The sequence below is a fragment of the Haemaphysalis longicornis genome, unplaced genomic scaffold, assembly GCF_048455015.1.
Source record: "Haemaphysalis longicornis isolate Haplotype H1 unplaced genomic scaffold, Haemaphysalis longicornis Haplotype H1 scaffold_1, whole genome shotgun sequence".
NCBI classification, from domain to species: Eukaryota; Metazoa; Arthropoda; class Arachnida; order Ixodida; family Ixodidae; genus Haemaphysalis; species Haemaphysalis longicornis.
The window spans coordinates 133,324,780-133,347,424 of NW_027526203.1; the positions used below are offsets into that span (position 1 = coordinate 133,324,780).

General features: G+C 50.6%; 1 protein-coding gene across 1 annotated transcript in view; it reads right to left on the reverse strand.

Moving 5' to 3' along the window:
- Nucleotides 1-19,303, reverse strand: part of LOC144151751 (uncharacterized) — a 65,877-nt gene extending 46,574 nt beyond the window's left edge. Inside the window, exons 1-6 of the mRNA XM_077682911.1 lie at nucleotides 19,293-19,303; nucleotides 8,498-8,706; nucleotides 7,814-8,139; nucleotides 6,282-6,338; nucleotides 4,250-4,283; nucleotides 3,247-4,059 (exon numbers count right to left, since the gene is read on the reverse strand). Coding sequence (XP_077539037.1) covers nucleotides 3,247-4,059; nucleotides 4,250-4,283; nucleotides 6,282-6,338; nucleotides 7,814-8,139; nucleotides 8,498-8,706; nucleotides 19,293-19,303 — 1,450 coding nt within the window. The remainder of the gene's footprint in view (nucleotides 1-3,246; nucleotides 4,060-4,249; nucleotides 4,284-6,281; nucleotides 6,339-7,813; nucleotides 8,140-8,497; nucleotides 8,707-19,292) is intronic.
- Nucleotides 19,304-22,645: the final 3,342 nt, after the last annotated feature.

Genomic DNA, 22,645 nt, shown 5'->3' on the forward strand with positions numbered 1-22,645 from the left:
GAGTGCGTTAAAAAATCGTGTAATGCCTTGTGAAGACACCAAAAAACGCGCGATTAGTTGCCTCAAATATGGGTGCATCAATCCGAGTCCTCCAGAATAGACACTTTTTTCGACACGCCGGAAAAAGTTTAGATTTGGAGAGGGGTGCATGGAAGTTCAAAATTAAACAGCAAAATCATCTAACCCCTCGTCTGATGATTACGATGGTTGAACGCAAAGCTTTTTTCGTGCGAAATGAATGGGAAATGGTCAAACAAAGACGGTGTGATCAAAAGACCAAACTGCGTGCTGGTCAAATTCGAAGCTCAACTAGTCAAAGTTTAACTCCAGAAGGCAACCAAGGAAACAAATACGAGAACGCTTTGCGATAAACCATCATCATCGCTAGACGGAGGGGAGCATGATTTTTCAAGCGTAGGTGGCAGCTTGTAACCGCAGCATTCAGTTGTGAATTTGAGTACAGGCTTCGGGCACCCTCCTGTCTTGCGTCCTTCAGCCACGCAGGAATTGGTTATTGAAAAGCCATTTAGCAACTAGCCAGCAACCATTGCAATTCTTATAAATCAATGCTTCTCCACGACAAGCAATAACGTTCTACTATCATGCGGTATTTATTCTATCAGCGATTCCCGATGACTGTAGTTAGAGCATTTCTGTGAAATTAAACACGTTTCAGCCGTAGGTAATGAAGTTACGGAAGCGTCGTCCATCATAATTTATGTTTTGTGGTAAATCTTATAGAAGACACCCCCCCAACTTTGTCTTTCGCTTGTGCACGACGTCGACGCCGTTTTGTCATTAACTGCCAAAGGCCAGCGCCGCACCATTCCTGAATCGGTTGCACACACCTGCTTTGTGGGAGCATTTAGCTGCAATATGCTCCTCGATACGCGACACTGCATGCACGCATAAAAAAATTACATGAAGGAGCGTACTTGCACTTCCAGCTTGACTTCCAGCTTGGCGCATTGAGCGTCGTCTGCTATTGGTAAATACTGAGTTTTGGCGTAAATCACACTCATGGCATGCCTCGTAAAGGTCACATCAACACTCAAGATTTACCGATCTGAAAAAAGTCCTTGTGGTTATGTACGCTTTGCAAGCCGCACCGCAGCAGAACGAAAGGAAAACCATGCACAATAACGCTGCGCTGACCGCCACCGGCATACCACTGACGAGCGGTTCGCCACAGGCGGCGCTGTTCGCTGAAGCGACGGTGGTGCCATACAACGGCCGCCCGGTCCCTATACGATCGGTCTGGTCCTCCCTCTCAATCTTGGTTTCCTACAAGGCCACGATGTCGATATCCTCATCTGTCAGTAGACGATACAACTGGCTCTGACGCCTCCGATCAGCTAGACCCCTCACATCAAGCGTGGCAATGCGCATAGGCTTGCTTAAAACCATCTTGAAAGATGAACCATACCTACCACGCAGCACTTACATCCACACCTTTGAAAAAAGAGACACTTCACATTAGCCCCAAACCTCCAAAACACCAACACGATCAAAAAAAAAAAAACGCTTCATGGTCTCGAAAGGCTCCATACAACCCAACAAGCACAAAAGGTAACACTTCCTCGTCTGTAGAGGCCCCTTAAACTCCAAGACACCTCCCCACCCCCACCCATAGACAAATACTTCACGACGGCAGAACACTCCAAAAACTTAACTGTGTAGGTCCATTCAGTTCGTTTGCGCTTCGAAAAAGGCAGTAGGGCACCAAACCCAGTAGACAAAACCCCGCCAACTACCTTTCGAAGGGACATGCTGTCTTAAAGGAGCCATGAAGAGAAAACAAAAGTTTGTTTTATTCGCAAGATTAGGTGTTTCATAGTACCCCAAGCGCTTTCCCGGAAGCAAATGATGCTTTATTCACTGATAAATAAGGCAATTTAAGCCAAAATTTTAAATCTCCCGCTAAAATTGAACATTCCGTGACGTGTACAATGGCGTCATAGAGCCGGTCCATGAAACAGATACTTAGTATGTCGACTCCATATAGCACCCACACGCGGGAGTCGATCGAGACGGCGGCCATTTTAAAAATACTAGTAAAACCTAGTGCACCCGCAGCCCTAGTCATGGAATCGCCTGATCCGGAGAACAAAACTCTCGCCGAGGAGCTCGGGCTTGCATTTAACAACCTCACACCACAATAACGCTCAATGCTTCTAAGTGCACGAGCGGCAAGAGTTGTGGGATACGCGGTGGACGGGAAAGCGACCATTCCGCGATAGCCACAACAGACGAACGCCCAGCCGTCGGCACCGCTGCCTCGTCAGCCCCGTCGCGACGGACGAATATAGACTGGTACGTATGTGCCGTATTTTGATTACGGTTAATAATAGTTCAATTTCAGTAGCAGTATCACTTATGCCAGTTGGCCGGTGTCGTGTATGGAAAGCCGTTCGCGCGAGCTCTCTGCTTCGACCAGAAAGATACGAGCGTCAATGCGCGGTGTTTACGGCATTTTTTTCCCCAAGGTCAGAGCGATTTGACGAAGTCGGCAACGAGCGCCAGCATGTTCCAGGAGTGAGCTAACGTAAGGGTCCCTGCCGTAACTGAACAAACTGAAGTTTTCAGTGGTTGTAAACTGGAAACGAGCTCGTAACGACAGCAGCAAACCAACACCATTCAAAACTTACGCGACGACTGGCACTATCTCGTCGCTTCTTGCTGTTCCTTATTCCCCTCGTTTCTATTTTTACCTTTGCTGGTTGGCGATATGACGGCCAACCTCCTGTGAAGGGATTACGATACGAAGCAAGGTCGCGGCTGTGCGTGCTGGAACGGTTCGTTGGCCCCGAAGAGCCTCGAACCCGAAAATTCGTCTGCGCGACGGCGAGATGTCGAGCTCGGCCGGCGCGCTAGTTTCGTACGCATTGGCGCACACGCTTGCGAGTTCGTTCGGACCTTCAACCGTTTACTCCACCGTTCTTTGTCATAAAAAGAATGTGCAGTATGTTTCACGGGCATTTAGCTCGCTATGCAAGCTGTAAGCCCTGCCTAACATGCGTTTGCTTTTGCCGGCCTCCGCCAATCGCAGAGCTTAGCCCATGTGACGGCATAGGTTCTGTTGCGGGAAATGAGCTGGTGGGTCGCATGACCATTCCCGTTTTTCCTAATTATGTAGCTTATTTGAGCGAAGTTTGCGTTATAAGTGGTGTCGTTATGGTTCTAACGAGGCAATCTTTCGAATGAACCAAACTTGTGTTTTCTCTTCATGGCTCCTTTAAAGCGTACCCGGTGGCTTCGTTCGGTCGGGGGGAACGTTGGACTTAGGCTTGAAGCTGGTGCGTCGCCCCGGCACCGCCTTCGTAGGCGGCTCCTCGGTGCTGTGAACCTCGGTGCTTTGGCTGTTGTCGTCGCCGTCGCGCTGCCGCTTTGCCGCGGCACCGCCGGATCCGTCGCCACCGACCTCCATGTTTGTGACGTCCGCTGCGGGAGCCAGCGTCGTCGGCGTCGCCCCCTTCTCCTGGCTGGCCGCCTTGGTGCTGCTGCCCTTCCTCGACGAGTCACGTGAGGTTGGCGTCTTCGGCTCACCAAGCAGCTCCTTTGCAGGAACGCTCCGGTCAGCCTTGGCCACGACCGGCACCGCCGGGGCGCTCTCCGACACCACCTCGCTGGTCCCGGCTGCCGTATCCTCCGCGTCTGCCTCGTCCATGAGGTTTTCACGAAGCTCGTCGTCCCTCGCCGGCCCTGTGACCGTCGCGTACGACCTCCCACACGCACTCGCCTCGTGTCCGAAGCGGCGGCACAACGAACACTTGGGCACCTTGCACTCCCGTCTGATGTGTCCCTTCGTGTTGCAACGCAAGCACTGGGGGGCTCGGCCTGATACGACGACGAGAGCCTTGTCGCCCGCAACACGAAATTCGTGCGGCAAGTCATCCACCGTCACACCCGCCTTCAACTTCAGGGTCACTGACCGGAGTGAACCTTTGTCTTGGATGGCGTTGACGCGCCACCGCTCCTTGCGCACCTCGCCGACACGCCCGTAGGGTGCGACCGCAACGCGAACGGCATCGTCGGGCACGTTGATCAGGGGTGATCTCGCTAAGGGTGAACACAACACGGGAGCGCGTTCGTAATAGGCCGTTTGGTCACATAGGATGATTCGTCATAGGCCAGTTTGTAACTTAAGAAAGTTCGTTACAGGAACGCAAAAACGAAATCCGTGGCTTTTTTTAGACGTAAGTGGTGATGAGGCATGACTATAACTACTTTGCACCCCTTTTCGCAGTACCGGTCATCTTTGCGGCCGCCACGGCGATCCTAAACTGGCAGTAAGGCACGCCACAAAAAAAATGTTTGGCTTTCGGGGAACCCGTGCACGAATTATCCTGGTCCTGCAGTCCATACCGTCCCCACCCGTCCCCCTTGCCTTTCACATGAATGTCACGGTAGCAGGCGCATGCTCGCATGACTAATTTGCAGTGGCCGTAGCACTCCTTTTTCTTCGCTTTTATTTAAAGCAAAGCTTTCTACCTCTACCCCCCAAGGGTTCTTTCGCGACCGTTGGTGTCACCAGAAAACTCCCGCAAACAAATAAAAGAATTTACTGCACCGCCAAGAATCGAACCTGGAACTAACAGAGTAACAAAGCAAGAGCCCGTAGTCTTACCGATTCAGCTACGAGCCCACGCGGAGACGGGGAAGACAAGTGGTGCACTGACCAAGCACATCTACGGGTTTAACCCTTGCATTCTTGCTAAATGCCACGCGATAGATAGCGATAAAGGAAGCTGACACCAACCTATGGCATCTCACTTCTAGTACGCCAATGAGCCTGTGGCTTCCAGTGTTCGCGTAAAAAATATCTGCTCCTTGTCGTCCACCGTCACGCCAGACAATACATCAAGCAACACATTCAAATGCTCCTTAATGGCCAGGCCATCACCAAAAGCATCAAAATTCTGGGCCTACATCTTCAGGTCAACACCAAGAGTGACATATCCTTGCAGTGCCTCAAACACAGCATCAATAAATAAAACACATGATCAGGCGAGTTGCCGCTAAGAAGCGAGGCCTCAAGGAATCCGATACCTTTCGATTAGTTCAAGCTTTCGTCCTCTCGAGAATTACGTCAACCCCCTGTCTTCTTCTCGGCAAGGGGGACATAAAGATTATATAATGATTAGAAAAGCTGTGGAGCAAGCCATTGGTCTTCCCAAGAGTGCGTCAACAGAGAGGCTGCTTAGCACAGGGACCTACAACACGGTGGAAGAGCAGATAGAGGGTTATCTTTCTATCAAGAAGCTCCGATCGAGCAGAACTGCGGCGGGTCGCCGCATCGTTCACCAGATTGGCTGGGCAGCACAGAAAGTCACTCCGCTTGATGTACTCCTGGGCTTTTGGCGACAAGAAATAAATATGCTCCCTTTGCTTAGAAGTATGAAGCCCTCGGAAGACGAGTGTCGCCGACAAGCACGGGCTCAAGCGCTCAACGCCACTCTCGGTAGGTATCACGCAGTTATCTATACAGACGCCTGCAAACATAGAAAGCAGCAGTACGCCATCATCGTGGCTACCTCCAGAACCAATCTCCTTGCTTGTACCTCACTCAAGACCGAAGACATGATGGCAGAAAAAGAGGCAGCCATCGCCTTGGCTCTCAATCCGGGGTTCGTAAAGTAGTCACCAATTCCCAACAAGCCTACCGGAATTACCTGTCGGGCTTGGTGTCCCGACCTTCACTGCGTGTGCTAAAAACCACTGCCCAAATGGTTCCATTCAGCTCATCTGGACACCCGCTCCCGCTTTCATAGAGGGCAACGAATGCGTCCACTAAGCCTGCACTTTCACCCCCGTGTTATGGAGCTGCACGAGGACAGTCACCCGCTTGTGTCGTTCAGGAACATAACCCAGCTTATCACCTTCTGAGGCAGACCCTACCTTCGCCTTACCCTGACCCCTCCATAGAACAACAAACTACTATACGGCTCATAGAATCCGGCTCCTTCCCACACGTCTTCACTTAATGCACCCGAATAGCTACGATGCTGAATGTAAATTTTGCTCATAGTAGGAACACTCTGCCACATAATCGGGGTTTGCGACTTTAGCCCAAAGCACCTTCCTCTCTTTCCATCAACTACCAAACAAAAGCAATGGGAGATTCTGCTGTCCAGACCCTCTCTGCCTACCCAGCTTCAGCCGGTGGGCAGAACACAGGCGGCGCGGAGTGAATATGGGCTACACTCAGGAAGGAACCACTACCCAGGGCCGCACTCTGGGCCGTTCAGAAATCTCAATAGAAGTATTTCCTCCTCCTGCACCTCTTCCTGCTCCTCCCGCTCCTGCTTCGTCTCTAACGCCGAGCTCGTCGCCTCCGTCTGCGACGGCAGAGACGGAGAAGTGAGATCGCCTGACACCGGGTTTGAGCTATAATTTTACAAAAAAAGTTTCCCCTCAGGTGCTGCATCAATACCACTCGACCAACCACCGTTCATGCATCGTGCATTATTTTAACCTGAGCAAGAATATCGCTTTGAAGTAATAGAGGGTGTGGTTAAGTGCATTTCACTTCTCTCTGGTTTCACGATTTGTAGAGCGACGTGAGTGAATTTAAGTGATGTCGCATGGGCAAACGTGGGTGCCGCTTACAGCTTTGCTTTCCAACCCCATTCACAAAGTGGATTGGCGCCAATGTTTTTCTGTTGCATTGTCCCAATCAATCCTGTGGTCATTCACGACGGCGTGTTCGGCTAAAGCATTGTTGCGGACGCTCTTATTCTTTAGATCACGTGCATGCTGCTGCAGACGATTCTTATAATTTCCTGATTCCCCGATATACACGCCGCTGCAGTCTGCACAAGGTATATCGTATACCACACCGGGGAAGCGCTCCTTGGGCAAGCGGTCCTTGACTCTCACGAGCTCATGGCGCATCTTTTTGGCTGGAACGTGGGCCACCTGCACGTCATATTCCCGTAGGACACGTGCCAAACATTCACTTGTTCCTCGAAGGTAGGGCACAGAAGCTCGCTTCATCGGGGCAGGAGGCGTGTCCAGTTAGTGTCTCGGGTAACCGCATAAAGTGCCTCGGGTAACCGCAGCTAGCCAGGTCGTCCCGTACCTTTGCCGTGTCCACCGCCGCATCCTCGGGCTTCGAGCACAATCTTTTCGCACGCTGCAGTAGCGTGCTAACAACAGCCCTCTTGCGGGAAGCGGGGTGCACGGAGCTGAAGTTCAGGTAGCGGCCTGTGTGCGTTTCCTTGCGGTACACGCTGAAACGTAGCCTCTGGCCCTGCCGAGACACGAGGACGTCCAGGAAGGGAAGTTTGCCATCGGCCTCCTCTTCTAACGTGAACTGAATGGCACGTTCCATACTGTTGAGGTGGGCCAGCAAGCTGTTCGCCACGTCTTACTGAACGACGCAAAAGCAATCGTCGACGTAACGCAAGAACACTTTTGGGTGAGGGGCAAAGGAGGCTAGCGCGCGTGCTTCCAGCGCTTCCATGGTTAGGTTTGCCGCCGTGAGCGAAATAGCGGCACCCATTGGAGTCCCCTGCCTTTGCCTGTAGAAATGGCCTATAAAGACGAAGTACGTATTGTTCAGGCAAAAATATAGAAGCCTGCGTAGTTCTGGCACATCGATCGGTGATCTCTGGGGCAAAGTCTCATCAGCCTCAAGAGCAGCGGTGCATACGTTGACAGCTAGGTCAGTCGGAACGCTCGTGAAAAGGGACTTCACGTCGAAAGACACAATCAAGTCGTCTTTCTCGATCCCGGTGTTGCGAGTGTTCTCGACAAAATGGATAGAATTACGAACGTGAGTGGTCCCTTTACCGACGAGCGGAGCCAGAACTTGGTGCAGGAACTTCGACAGGCTGTGCAGGGGAGAACGAGTATAATCAACAATGGGGCGCATTGGGACGTCCGGATTATGGATTTTTGGCAGTCCATAAAGTGCAGGTGCGGATCCATTGTGGCTGAGCAGTCTGTAGTAGAGCGCTTTATGGTTTGGAGGAACGGACAGGAACACGTCCGCCAGGAGCTTCTGGAACTCTCTTTCAACCTTGAGCGTTGGGTCCTTCTTGAGGCGGACATACGTTTCGCTGTCTTCTGGAAGCAGCAGCATCTCGTTTTCATAGTCGGCCTTATCCAAGAGAACCGTCGCATTGCCTTTATCAGCTGGCAAAATCACAATGTGCTCGTTTTCACGGAGACTGCTGATTGCTTCACGTTCTACACGTGACAATGCAGAGCGGGAAGGTCCGCGATGGACAGCGTTGAGCACGCCAACCACTCTGGTGCGGGCTTCTTCGCGGCGAGTGTTTTCGACAAGGCTGACAGCATTTTACACCGCACATACTACTTTCTTCTTGTCTGGTGCTCAAGTTGAAATTCAACCCCAGGTTCAGGACACCTTCTTCATCTCGGCTTGGCCTGTATGACGAGAAATTATGCACCGTGGTTCTCGAAGGCACCCTTATTTTGGACGATTGCACTGCGAGAAGGCTAGTCAGCTTGTCGTCATGGGCACGCTCACCTCTCTGGCGTTGAAGCTCCGTCTTTTGTTTCGAGTGCAGCTGGATCCTGGCGAACTCGATGGGGCAGCGGTGCTCCAGGCGACGACGGGCGAAGAAGACATTGTTCTCTAAGGCACGAATTTTCGCTTTGCAGTCCAGTATCCTAGCTTGCAGCAGCAGCCGTTCCGCGTTTACTACCACACTGTGACCGAAGGGCGTAGACACGGGCCTGTTCAGACGCAAGGAGCCTGGAACCAGGTTACGGACTTTACATGTTAGTTTGAACTTAAGCTGGTTTTTGAACGAGGCGATGCGGCAGTTGAGGTTAACATATTGGCGGATCTGGGTGATGAATTCTTGGCCATACGCCTGGCGAAGGGTAATGAAGTCTGGCCTGAAGAATACATTTCAAACACACGAGACGCCGACCAGTAAAAAAAAATCGTTCTTGACGTTTCGGCTTCCAGCACGGAAGCCTTGTTCACAATGAATGCATCACCAGAAGTGGGTCGCTTAAGTGGGCTTGAGCAATCGCTGCAAAGAGCGTGCGTAGATCGGACATATATTTCCGTCCTTACGATTGACTGTGTTAGATGTGGTCTGAATGATTAGTGATTCCAGACGTAGCCGTGATGCTGTCACTTTTAAAGCAAAGCTTTCTACCTCTACCCCCCAAGGGTTCTTTCGCGACCGTTGGTGTCACCAGAAAACTCCCGCAAACAAATAAAAGAATTTACTGCACCGCCAAGAATCGAACCTGGAACTAACAGAGTAACAAAGCAAGAGCCCGTAGTATTACCGATTCAGCTACGAGCCCACGCGGAGACGGGGAAGACAAGTGGTGCACTGACCAAGCACATCTACGGGTTTAACCCTTGCATTCTTGCTAAATGCCACGCGATAGATAGCGATAAAGGAAGCTGACACCAACCTATGGCATCTCACTTCTAGTACGCCAATGAGCCTGTGGCTTCCAGTGTTCGCGTAAAAAATATCTGCTCCTTGTCGTCCACCGTCACGCCAGACAATACATCAAGCAACACATTCAAATGCTCCTTAATGGCCAGGCCATCACCCCAAGCATCAAAATTCTGGGCCTACATCTTCAGGTCAACACCAAGAGTGACATATCCTTGCAGTGCCTCAAACACAGCATCAATAAATAAAACACATGATCAGGCGAGTTGCCGCTACGAAGCGAGGCCTCAAGGAATCCGATACCTTTCGATTAGTTCAAGCTTTCGTCCTCTCGAGAATTACGTCAACCCCCTGTCTTCTTCTCGGCAAAGGGGACATAAAGATTATATAATGATTAGAAAGGCTGTGGAGCAAGCCATTGGTCTTCCCAAGAGTGCGTCAACAGAGAGGCTGCTTAGCACAGGGACCTACAACACGGTGGAAGAGCAGATAGAGGGTAATCTTTCTATCAAGAAGCTCCGATCGAGCAGAACTGCGGCGGGTCGCCGCATCGTTCACCAGATTGGCTGGGCAGCACAGAAAGTCACTCCGCTTGATGTACTCCTGGGCTTTTGGCGACAAGAAATAAATATGCTCCCTTTGCTTAGAAGTATGAAGCCCTCGGAAGACGAGTGTCGCCGACAAGCACGGGCTCAAGCGCTCAACGCCACTCTCGGTAGGTATCACGCAGTTATCTATACAGACGCCTGCAAACATAGAAAGCAGCAGTACGCCATCATCGTGGCTACCTCCAGAACCAATCTCCTTGCTTGTACCTCACTCAAGACCGAAGACATGATGGCAGAAAAAGAGGCAGCCATCGCCTTGGCTCTCAATCCGGGGTTCGTAAAGTAGTCACCAATTCCCAACAAGCCTACCGGAATTACCTGTCGGGCTTGGTGTCCCGACCTTCACTGCGTGTGCTAAAAACCACTGCCCAAATGGTTCCATTCAGCTCATCTGGACACCCGCTCCCGCTTTCATAGAGGGCAACGAATGCGTCCACTAAGCCTGCACTTTCACCCCCGTGTTATGGAGCTGCACGAGGACAGTCACCCGCTTGTGTCGTTCAGGAACATAACCCAGCTTATCACCTTCTGAGGCAGACGCTACCTTCGCCTTACCCTGACGCCTCCATAGAACAACAAACTACTATACGGCTCATAGAATCCGGCTCCTTCCCACACCGGACGCGTCTTCACTTAATGCACCCGAATAGCTACGATGCTGAATGTAAATTTTGCTCATAGTAGGAACACTCTGCCACATAATCGGGGTTTGCGACTTTAGCCCAAAGCACCTTCCTCTCTTTCCATCAACTACCAAACAAAAGCAATGGGAGATTCTGCTGTCCAGACCCTCTCTGCCTACCCAGCTTCAGCCGGTGGGCAGAACACAGGCGGCGCGGAGAGAATATGGGCTACACTCAGGAAGGAACCACTACCCTGGGCCGCACTCTGGGCCGTTCAGAAATCTCAATAGAAGTATTTCCTCCTTCTGCACCTCTTCCTGCTCCTCCCGCTCCTGCTTCGTCTCTACCGCCGAGCTCGTCGCCTCCGTCTGCGACGGCAGAGACGGAGAAGTGAGATCGCCTGACACCGGGTTTGAGCTATAATTTTACAAAAAAAGTTTCCACTCAGGTGCTGCACCAATACCACTCGACCAACCACCGTTCATGCATCATGCATTATTAACCTGAGCAAGAATATCGCTTTGAAGTAATAGAGGGTGTGGTTAAGTGCATTTCACTTCTCTCTGGTTTCACGATTTGTAGAGCGACGTGAGTGAATTTAAGTGATGTCGCATGGGCAAACGTGGGTGCCGCTTACAGCTTTGCTTTCCAACCACATTCACAAAGTGGATTGGCGCCAATGTTTTTCTGTTGCATTGTCCCAATCAATCCTGTGGTCATTCACGACGGCGTGCTCGGCTAAAGCATTGTTGCACGTCACGTAAAGAATAAGAGCGTCCGCAACAATACTCGTTCTCCCCTGCACAGCCTGTCGAAGTTCCTGCACCAAGTTCTGGCTCCGCTCGTCGGTAAAGGGACCACTCACGTTCGTAATTCTATCCATTTTGTCGAGAACACTCGCAACACCGGGATCGAGAAAGACGACTTGATTGTGTCTTTCGACGTGAAGTCCCTTTTCACGAGCGTTCCGACTGACCTAGCTGTCAACGTATGCACCGCTGCTCTTGAGGCTGATGAGACTTTGCCCCAGAGATCACCGATCGATGTGCCAGAACTACGCAGCTAGGCTTCTATATTTTTGCCTGAACAATACGTACTTCGTCTTTATGGGCCATTTCTACAGGCAAAGGCAGGGGACTCCAATGGGTGCCGCTATTTCGCTCACGGCGGCGAACCTGACCATGGAAGCGCTGGAAGCACGCGCGCTAGCCTCCTTTGCCCCTCACCCAAAAGTGTTCTTGCGTTACGTCGACGATTGCTTTTGCGTCGTTCAGTAAGACGCGGCGAACAGCTTGCTGGCCCACCTCAACAGTATGGAACGTGCCATTCAGTTCACGTTAGAAGAGGAGGCCGATGGCAAACTTCCCTTCCTGGACGTCCTCGTGTCTCGGCAGGGCCAGAGGCTACGTTTCAGCGTGTACCGCAAGGAAACGCACACAGGCCGCTACCTGAACTTCAGCTCCGTGCACCCCGCTTCCCGCAAGAGGGCTGTTGTTAGCACGCTACTGCAGCGTGCGAAAAGATTGTGCTCGAAGCCCGAGGATGCGGCGGTGGACACGGCAAAGGTACGGGACGACCTGGCTAGCTGCGGTTACCCGAGGCACTTTATGCGGTTACCCGAGACACTAACTGGACACGCCTCCTGCCCCGATGAAGCGAGCTTCTGTGCCCTACCTTCGAGGAACAAGTGAATGTTTGGCACGTGTCCTACGGGAATATGACGTGCAGGTGGCCCACGTTCCAGCCAAAAAGATGCGCCATGAGCTCGTGAGAGTCAAGGACCGCTTGCCCAAGGAGCGCTTCCCCGGTGTGGTATACGAGATACCTTGTGCAGACTGCAGCGGCGTGTATATCGGGGAATCAGGAAATTATAAGAATCGTCTGCAGCAGTATGCACGTGACGTAAAGAATAAGAGCATCCGCAACAATGCTTTAGCCGAACACGCCGTCGTGAATGACCACAGGATTGATTGGGACAATGCAAGAATCGTCGCAACAGAAAAAGTGACAGTATCACGGCCACATCTGGAATCACTAATCATTCAGACCACATCTAACACAGTCAATCGTAACGACGGAAATCTAAACCCGATCTACGCACGCTCTTTGCAGCGATTACTCAAGCCCGCTTAAACGACCCACTTCTGGTGATGCATTCATTGTGAACCAGGCTTCCGTGCTGGAAGCCAAAACGTCAAGAACGATTTTTGACTGGTCGGCGTCTCGTGTGTTTGAAAAGGATTAGTACTACTGCACAAAATTTACTATTACAATCCGGAATTAAGAATTGAACTTCTCTCTGCACCTTCATTTATATCGTTTCGAACTGATCACCTCTATAAATTGTTCGTTCCGAAGTGCCTCTCGAATTTATTTTTCTGCTAATTTATTCCAAAAACCACAACTGCATGGAACCACCTCCCCGCCTCAATTGCTAGCATAACCGATATGTCTGCATTTAAAAATGCTATAGAAAAACACTTTTGTTAATCCGCGTTTTTTTCTCGATTTTTTTCTTTTCTTGATATTCTTTCCTGTGTTTGCATTATGTATTAACTCCACTCCATTCTGTAACGCCCCCGGACCTTGAAGGTGAAATAAATGAAATGAAATGAAAGGCCGGGTCCATGCGCAGCGCAGGACACATAGGTGGCAGTTTTGGAGGCGACCGTATAAAATTCAGAACAGTGATACTTCTACTGCAAATACAAAAAGTGCTGCACATCTGGGAGCTCAGTTTTTATCTATATGTGTTAAAGATGTGTCGCATAATTTAGGGTGGAGATACCATGGTGCTATAAAATCTGTTACAGAAGTTTGGATGGCATCTAAAAAGGAGACAGTGAGCTCTGGCACTTCCTCTCTAACTCTGTAAGTGAAGGGCGCAGAGGACGATGGTCGATTTAGCAGGAGTTCAGTCATGGATGTATCATAAAAAACTCATTTAAAAGGATGGTGAGGCATGGATGAAATTTTAAGAGCATAAATGAGATCTGTGTATGCTCGCTGGCGTTGTAGGTTCCATTTATTACACTCCACATACAGACTTTCGACCGGGCTAGTGCGGAAGGCGCCACATGCCAGGCGAAGCCCCAGATCAAGCACTGGGTCCAGCATTCTGAGGGATGTTTTAGTGGCTGACCCATAGACAACGCTACCATAGTCCAATCGTGAACCTATCAGGCTGGTAAAAACACTTAAAAGAAGTCGTTTGTCAGCACCATATGAAGTGTGGGAGAGAACTTTGAGTATAGTCATAGCCTTTAAGCATTCATGTTTAAGTTGTTTTTCTGTGGAATGAATGTGAGCTTTTCGTCAAGGACTACACCTAAAAACTTGTGTTCATTTCTGAGTGGAATTGAGAGTTTGTTGTCTGGATCCCGCCGAATGCCACCCCTTTTCGAAAACAAAACACAAGTACACTTTCCTGGATTAAATTTATAACCGTTGCTATCTGCCCAGACAACTAGCTTGTTTACACAAAGCTAGACTTGGCTCTCACAGATAGACAGGTTACAAGACTTAAAGGATAATTGCACGTCGTCTACATAGATTGAGCAGGAAATTGATGGTGGCAATGCCTTTCTGAGTGAATTCATTTTTACAATAAATAGAGGGCAACTCAAACCTCCGCCTTGCGGCACGCCATTTTCCTGCACATGAACCCTAGAGAGTGCACTTCCAACTCTTGCACAAAAGGTTCTTTCAGACATGTAGCTGGCAAGCGTGTTTACCATGTTACCCGACATTCGAAAGGACATCAGGTCGCTTAGGATGCCGTACCGCCACGTGGTATCGTACGTTTTTTCCAGATCAAAGAATACCGTCACACAATACTGCTTGCGGAGGAAAGCATCTTTGATATATGACTCTAATGCAACGAGTTGATCGTTGGTAGATCGTCCCACCCTAAAGGCTGCCTGGCAGCACGTTGTACTCTAAGTACACGAGTCTCCTGTTTATCATCTTCTCGAAGAGCTCACATCAGCAGCTTGTCAGGGCGATGGGACGATAACTTGCGGGAGAGGAAGGGTCCTTACCCTCCTTCAAAAAAGCCACTTCGATGGCCTCCCTCCAAGAACCTGGAAGGCGCCCCGGAAGAAATATTTTATTGTAAAGATGCAGTAGTGTTTCAAGTGTGTCTGCATGTAAGTGTTGTATCATTGTGTATGAAATCTTGCCTGCACCTGGAGCTGAAGGTTTACAAGTGCTGAGTGCTACCTTCAGCTCATTAAGTGAAAATGGGGTGTTATAAGAAGAGTTAGACTTTTTGTTGTCTAGTAAGGACTTCTTCGCACAGGATGTCTTGTGTTTTATGAAAGTGTTGGTGTAGTGTGCTGAACTGGACACGTGTTCGAAGTGTTGCGCAAGTGTGTTAGCCTGGTCTTCCAGTGTTTCCCCTGTGTAGCTGAGCTCACCTTCAAACGCCGCAACTAAATTAAAATCCAGGCTTCGTCATTTCCAAGGCTCCGCTGTTATCGCAAATTTAAAATAACACTCATTTTTAAACAGGCAGTCATAAAATCATATGAAATAGCTGTGTATGGCGCGAAGTTAAGCCTATAAATGCACGAGTTTAGCCTCTTCTATGTTTAGTACGAACAAAATACTGCAACGTTATTTTTCGCAGTACTATTGTCACAAGAATTGGCGAAAACTTGCGCTTTTGCGCACCCTTGCCTTTCTTTGGTGGGGAGTCCTTAATACGGCGCCGGTTGAGATCCTGCGTGGTGGCCGCTTGCTCGAGGCCCTTGTAGGCCAGTTAATTTCGATGAACCACGGTCATCTCGCGTCGGGCAACTATGCCTCGTCGACGTCTCCAATGCTCTCCATTTGTCGAGGGGGCGAATACCGTTGAGCTGGTGCGTCGACGAGGTCGGCGGCCGATGCGTGGTAGCGCTACGACTGGCGAGGTTTAGCTGACCCGTCGGCGTGGCACAGTCTTCTGTAGCAATAAATGGTATTCCGGTGGCCTAAAAGGTTTACTGGTAATGTCCAGTGAGTCCTTCACCTTGGCGGTTCACCTAATTCCACTCACTACTGCTTGTCAAACGAAGTTCATTCATTTAAAGGGGTCCTGAAATACCTTCCGCCGATGCGTGGATGTACATGTAACCAAATAAAGCAATGTATTAGCAATCTCCTCCCGCAAGAATTTTGTTGAAGCGATGAGTATTAGCTGAGAAATCGTAAATCAAAAACCGCGCATTATCGTCGCGCCGCGTTTCCTCCTCGTTTCAACTTACTCTCCGCTGTTGACGGCGAGCGAGCCTTCCCTCCCATGATGCTGCGCTCCTCCGCGGTGACGTACTTCCGCTATTGTGCTGCTCACACAGCCGTCTACTACGGGCAAGATTTGTTGACACCATGAATCACGCACTACCCTCAAGGCTGGAAACGCAAACGAAAAATCTGGCCCCATGTGTGCGGCGGCCTGGCCCTGCCCTTTCGCGGTGTACGTTGCTGAAGTTCATATCGGCGGCGCGTGGCTTTTTATCGGCGGCGAACTCGCAGCCGCACGGGGAGGATCCTGCGATCGCCCCCTTGGATGCACAGCGCACTGTTTATCCAAAAAGCGCCGTATCAGATGTGGCCCCGCTGGTGCCGTTTCTTCTTTTGTGGCGGTGGTAATTCCTGCCGGCGGCATGCGAAAAAGACATTTTAAAGTGATACTTAACCCGTGCACAAAACGCCAGTTCAGCTTGGGGCGACGCGTGGTGGAGAGCGGCAACGTTGGGAAAACGTGCTCCGCAACGGCTCTGAGCTTTCTAGCGCTGGAGCGAGCACCATTTCTTTCACAATATCAAACATCGGTTGTCCTGGCAACAAGGCACAAACCGCTCTAGAAGTCAGTTACGGTTGCGTGATCCCGGTTCAGCTTGGGGCCCCACCTCGCGGCATATGGGCACTGCAGGCATACTACTCACTCCCATTTGGAAGTGCGAGATGCGTTTGGCATTACAGGAGGCGATGGCGTGTGTGTTGTGGACGCCTTTGTTTCGCGATGGAATGCGACGTTGTGCTTCTGCGGGTGGATAGTGCTTCCCATGGTCTGGATTATCTTTCTCAAGCGGCGTACGACGCAACTTCGCATGGGGTATGTGCAGTGTGCGTGGCTAAAAGCCATCTCGGCTTGTGCGCCAGAGTTAAGTGACTTGCTGTTCGTCCCCGCAAACCGCGCGCGAGGTGAGTGCCGAATTTACGAGGGGCAGGAGGAGGCAACCCATCGTCTGTCAATCGCGGTTCGGACTTGCAACGCATGTTGTGACGTTGTATTCGTTCGAAACGCATCTCTGGATTGTTTGGAAGTTGAATAAAATGTATGCGTCAAACCCGGGCATTCGGCTCAGGGCGTTCTGTGCGATTGCAAGAAAGAAGCGCCATGGGGCTTCAACGCTTTCTTTATGGAACGTACTCAAGTAAGAGAATATTCATGTCGTGTTATGGCCCTGTTGCATTCAATACAAACGGTTAAGCGTTTGTTTACACTTGTTTCGTTTGTCGTAAAATGTCCAAGCACTCCGGCACTCCGCTGGCAGATCAGCCGGCGAGCCGTCACTGAGCAGACGACTCATCTCTTTGCCGGAAGTGCGTGAAAAAGCCGCCCAATGGCAGGATGTTTAGCTCATGACGAACATCTGGGAATCGATGATGTAGACATGTGAAGATGGCGGCGTCCAAAAACACGAAGGAAAGGGTGAGAAAAAAGCGCCAAACTTTGCAACAAAAGTGTGAGCTTTCCGCTGCGCGTAAAAGAGTAATACTTGGCACAGATGATGTTGACGACTCAATCTAACGATTGCGCTAGTCAATTTAGTGTGCTCAAAACGCCTTTCAGGGCCCCTTTAAAGCGTAGAAACACCGAGCGGATGAAAAACGCGTCTGCATCGCTCGCCTCCCTAACGGCTTTTTTCAAACACCAGTTTCCAGAGGTGCGTGCGTTCTGTTCGCCCAGACGCGTGCTGTTGCTCGGCTGTACACCGCTTACCTTAGGAATGACGAATAACCCGAGACAATTTACGTCGGCTGATTTCCAGCTGAACACCGGTTGCCAAATACGCTGCGGCCGTTCGCTTGCCGCATTTCGGCCGAATACCGCTAACCAAATAAAAAACGTACATTCTGGAGGCGTACGTACGCCGTTGTCCTTTATAACACCGGTTTCCATTAGAAAACGAATATTCTGTTGCCGGACGCGCGGTTCACCGTAGAGAGAGCGAATGCATGGCAGCCGCACTCCGGCTGGCCTTCTTCCGAACACCAACTGCCACAAGAATACAAAATTCTGTGGCCCGTCGCTTGCGGCGCTTCGGCTGAACACCGTTTCCCGAAAGACCGGCCGTTCTTTTTCTGAACATCGACCGCCGAATGTAATGTGAATATCTGTCTCCCGGGTACCTGCCATTGTGTGTCTGAACACGGGTGGCCGGAGAAATACCGAAGTGCTGGTGGCCGAATGTTGGCTGTTCAACGGTTGAACAGTGAATGCTGGCCGGACATGTCATTAGCGGGACACACTTTCTGTGCTGCCTGGGAAGCCGCCTGCCGAGCATACCAAGCAGGTGGGATTTCGAGACAATCGCTTCGAGTTCTCCTCCAAAGACCCCCACAGAAGCAAGTCAAGATGATATGGACACCGGCCCACTCTGCTCTTCGCGGACCAGACGGCACCCGCCTTGGCCCGAGAAACCGCCCACCGGGCACCGCAAGAAGAGTCGGAGCGGATGTAGCAACCACACCTCACGTACGCCGACATTACTCAACATTACCGACTAGCAAGGCAACTGTACCCACCAGTCACTGATAAGGCCACGAAAGAACAGGAAGTCATCCTGAGACAAGTACAGACTAATACCTACCCACCCCCAACACGACTACACGCCATCCATCCTACTCTTTATGATCCCCTATTTACTCACTGGCAAGCCCCAGGCACGCTGTACCATATTGTCTGGAAATGTCAACTGAACTCAGATCTTCCCCCCATCCCAGCCGCTCACACGAGCAGTGGGAGAGTACGTGGCCGGCTCCTGTCCTTTTGCTTGCGGAAAGGGCGAAGACAGCCGGCCGCACCAACGGAGTCTTGGACTGAAGACCCAGACCACAAAAAGGCTCACTTCAACTGTAAATAAAGTTTTTCTCTCTCTCTCTCTTTCTCAGGTAATTGTGGGTGTCCAATTCTTTCGTCGCCTTCGACGGTCCAAGCGTGTTCCATGAGAACACACTAAAGCTTGACGCTGGATACACAGTTCGACCACTTCAAAAACAGCGCCGAGATGAAGACGTATGCAGTGACAAACTAGAGCACTCTTTTTTGTCACTTGTCTCTGCGCTGTTTTTGGAGTAGCCAAAGCGTGTTCCATGATTTTGTTCTGCTTAGATTTTCCACTTCGTCTACACCGAAAGGGAAACACCTAAAAATCATAGGTGTTCTCATAGAGGCGGCTGCTTTTCTTATGGAGGCGAAAAGCGAACACGCCCCCCGTGTGTTCGAGATTTCGGCGCACGTTAAAGATCCCCAGGAGGTCAAAATTAATCCGTAGCCCCCGACTACAGCGCGCCTCATCGCCTGCGAAGCGTGGGCGGGTTGTATACCCACAATCAATCGAAAATTATCGGTGGAATCTGTGTCTTCGCCACTGTACCTAATTTTATCATGTACTTACCTCGTGATCATTTCCACCCAGATTCTGTGCGTAATGGTGCAGCTTTATTGGCAGCTCAAATGGACGACCTTCATGCGTTCAACGGATCAGAACACTGTCGCCAGAGCACCTCATCGTTTCTCATACTCCTCAAGAAGCGAGCAGCATGCCTTGGTGGCACGGTAAAACCAGCGCCTCGTCTCACACGCCACCACCACATCAGATATCGTCGCAGCCTTGGCTGGAAAAATTTTCCGAACTCGAGCCGTGGTCGTTCGGAGCAGCGCAAGAAATAAGGAAAGCAGCGTACAGGATGACGCCGAGACAGCGCGAAACGGACCGCGTTACGGACGCCGCTCTCCGCGCCTGTCAAACCGTTGGACGGTTTCATTCGTCGCGGAAGTCAGACCGTCTGCAAGGACTGCCCTAGCCTTCACTTCACTTCAAAACAAAACAACAACAACAAAAACACGGTACGCTTGCTTTCATCGTGCGGCCATCTTTGGGTCTGCTGTTGCAGAAGGCGTGAACAGCGCAGTCCGGAATTTCGAATCGAAAACAATGCTGACTACTTCTTACAAGGCGTTCGAAAACCCACGAATCAGGCAGAAAAAACACCGTCCACACGAACGTTCTTGCCAACACCACGCCGCAAACCACATTTTGCTTCGGGAAACGTGCTGCGCCCGTGGTGGAGTGCAACCGCACGTATGGCGTCGGCGCCGTCGCGCATCCCACGCGGTTGGAAGTCCAGTGCATGGACCCTATAGGTATTTTTTCATGCAGGCTTATAGCGATGTCCATGCTTGTCTTGGCCAGCCACCGCTGTCTTACTGAAGGGTCGTTTCCGCGCCAGCGCTCCACTCATGGCACTTGACGACTCTGAAGATGTAGAGCTTTGGCTGACTCGAGGCGGCGCTGCCACAGAGCTCAATGCAGCAGTGTGGTCATCTCCATCCACATCTCTGCGTGTTTTAACCCCGTACCTATCCATTTAGTACGTCTCCCTGCATGTGAGAAAAGGGCCTTGTTTAGGGATATAGACAGAATGTCAAGAAACAAACGCAAATTTTCTAATGATTCAATGGAACTGCATAGCGAAGACAAGATGAGTTTGAAATGGGAAAACTTCTGCGCCGGATCGAGCAGGTAACTTCCCAGAAAAACAACTTTAATAATTCGAACAGCACGATTTCGTCCGGCCAAGTTCTATAGAAGTCCGTGTATGAGAAAGCCCGCTAACTCAATCGTGGGTTCGCTCCGCTAGGGATAATTAGAACTACGTGCCACCACCACGGTGCCTTGGCGAGTGGCAGTCGGCCAGAGAAACGCACCTGCTTCTTAGCCACGCAGCTGCATTGCCACCGGAACGGAGAGAACGCTTAGAAAAGGTAAAATGGATTAATGTAAACGCGCGAGCGCCTATATCACCTCTGCTTAGAACAGAAACGACCACACTAAATGAAGCTGTTCATTGTTCCTACCTGAGAACCCCTGAACGCTATGGCACTTGTCCATCGAGTGCCGGTAGCGTGTAATTCTACACTACGGTGTGAACGGACAGCTGAATAGAAATGATGCCATACATACTTTTGCCTGGTTTCTTTGCATGGACTTCCACTTGATAGCACAGCCCAGCACAGCCACTGCACGCTTCCCGCCAAACAAAACGGCTAGACGGATGCTCTCCCCAATAGTGTGCAACGACTGCTTCTGGCCGGCCCGCTGTGTTGTTCGGTCGACCGATCCTCGTCTCCAGTTTCAAATTTTTAGTTTCCTTGCTCCCAAAACACCAAACACTTCAGTTTTATCGCACGGAAACCACGTCTCCAAATGCGTGTCACAACAGTGAGGAAGGCCAACTAACACACACCGGGCCGCTGATTGGCCGCAACAACAATAATCGGGGGTTTGTGTGCCCAAATAATAATGTGACCCACTCTCTCACTGTCCCTCGGAATATCCATCAATAAACAAGTACACCACCAGTAAAACCAAGCAATTAAAAGAAACTCCGAGTCCTGAACGCGACCATTCCACCCTCGGGCAGCCCGCCTAAAGTACTGTTCACACAACGCACTGCGACATTCCTCCCCTGGCCGACAGAAATTCCCTTCTTTGTCAACGCGTGCTCGCATTACAAGCCCTGACTATCAACCCACGGATACGCAGCGGTGACACACACCGACGCGTGGCTAATTTTTCCTGCACGCTATAGCTTTGTGCAGTGCCTTACCAGGCACAATGGCAGGTCATCCCATTAATACTTGGTGAAACCTTCAATGACCTCGCAGCTAGCGTAACTATAGCGACCAGTACGCAGCGGCGCTTTGCACGCTCTAAAGCGGTAATTACCCGTGACAAATGGAGAGACATTCCGCCGGCGTCACAAGAGAAACCTCGGGCTTCTCTCGGGCTCCTTAGACGCAGTCGCACGGAATAACACAACGCCTTTCAGGCCTCTCATACAAATTATCCGCCCTGCTGCTGGAAAGACCACAAAGGCGCGGCGCTCCGCACGTTGTGCGCATAAATACGCAATATCTTGGTTTTCCCAGAAAAACGGTGAAAGGCTAAAAGCGTGAACGTCTTCCACAGAACTCTGTCTGGCTGGGTGAAACTTGAGGAAAAGGGCAATACGCCAACGAAAGACTTTATAAAAGTGGCCCCAACTTTTCGGAGCCTACTCAGCTTCTTCATCAGGGGTGACTGTGTTCGACCACAGGAAGCAATTCTCCTTTTAATGCAATTGTGTAATTAGGCTCATTTTTCGATTTCGCCCTGGCTGCTAGCCATCCGCTATAAGCTGTGCTCATCAAGCGTCCGTGGAAATACGTCATCGCTATCACCCGCAAGGTACGACTGAGGCAGCAAGATTCGAGACAAGCATATCGGGCCAGAAGGCGCGGCTCCCTGACTGGTCAATTTGGTCGGTTTACAAATGGATGTGACGTAAGGTTACGTTGGCGATTTTTCGTTCACTGCCCTTTTTTTCGAAATGGCGCAGACCCCGAATGCAACTTCTTCCAGCGATAAAAATAGTCCTTGCTGCTCTGTATGCGTATTCTCGCGTCGAAAAAACATGCTTCAACACGAGAGGAACGTGCGCCGCGCAACTTGGACGCCGTGGTTGTAGTGCTGCAGTTTTTCGGTGGCGCTGGAGGTAAGGAAATGGACAAGTTCGTAATACGCTTTGTGTAGTGCTGGGGTCATTGTTTTCTAACGTACGAAGTGTCCATGGGTAGCGCTGAATGCATTTAAATGTAGATATGAGCTGATGTATAGTGGTTTTTTTATCGAGTAACGCTATTAATGTGTAAAAGTAACGACTGTTTTGTTTCATTTCTTGCTCCGTTTCAGATTTTTATTAGCCC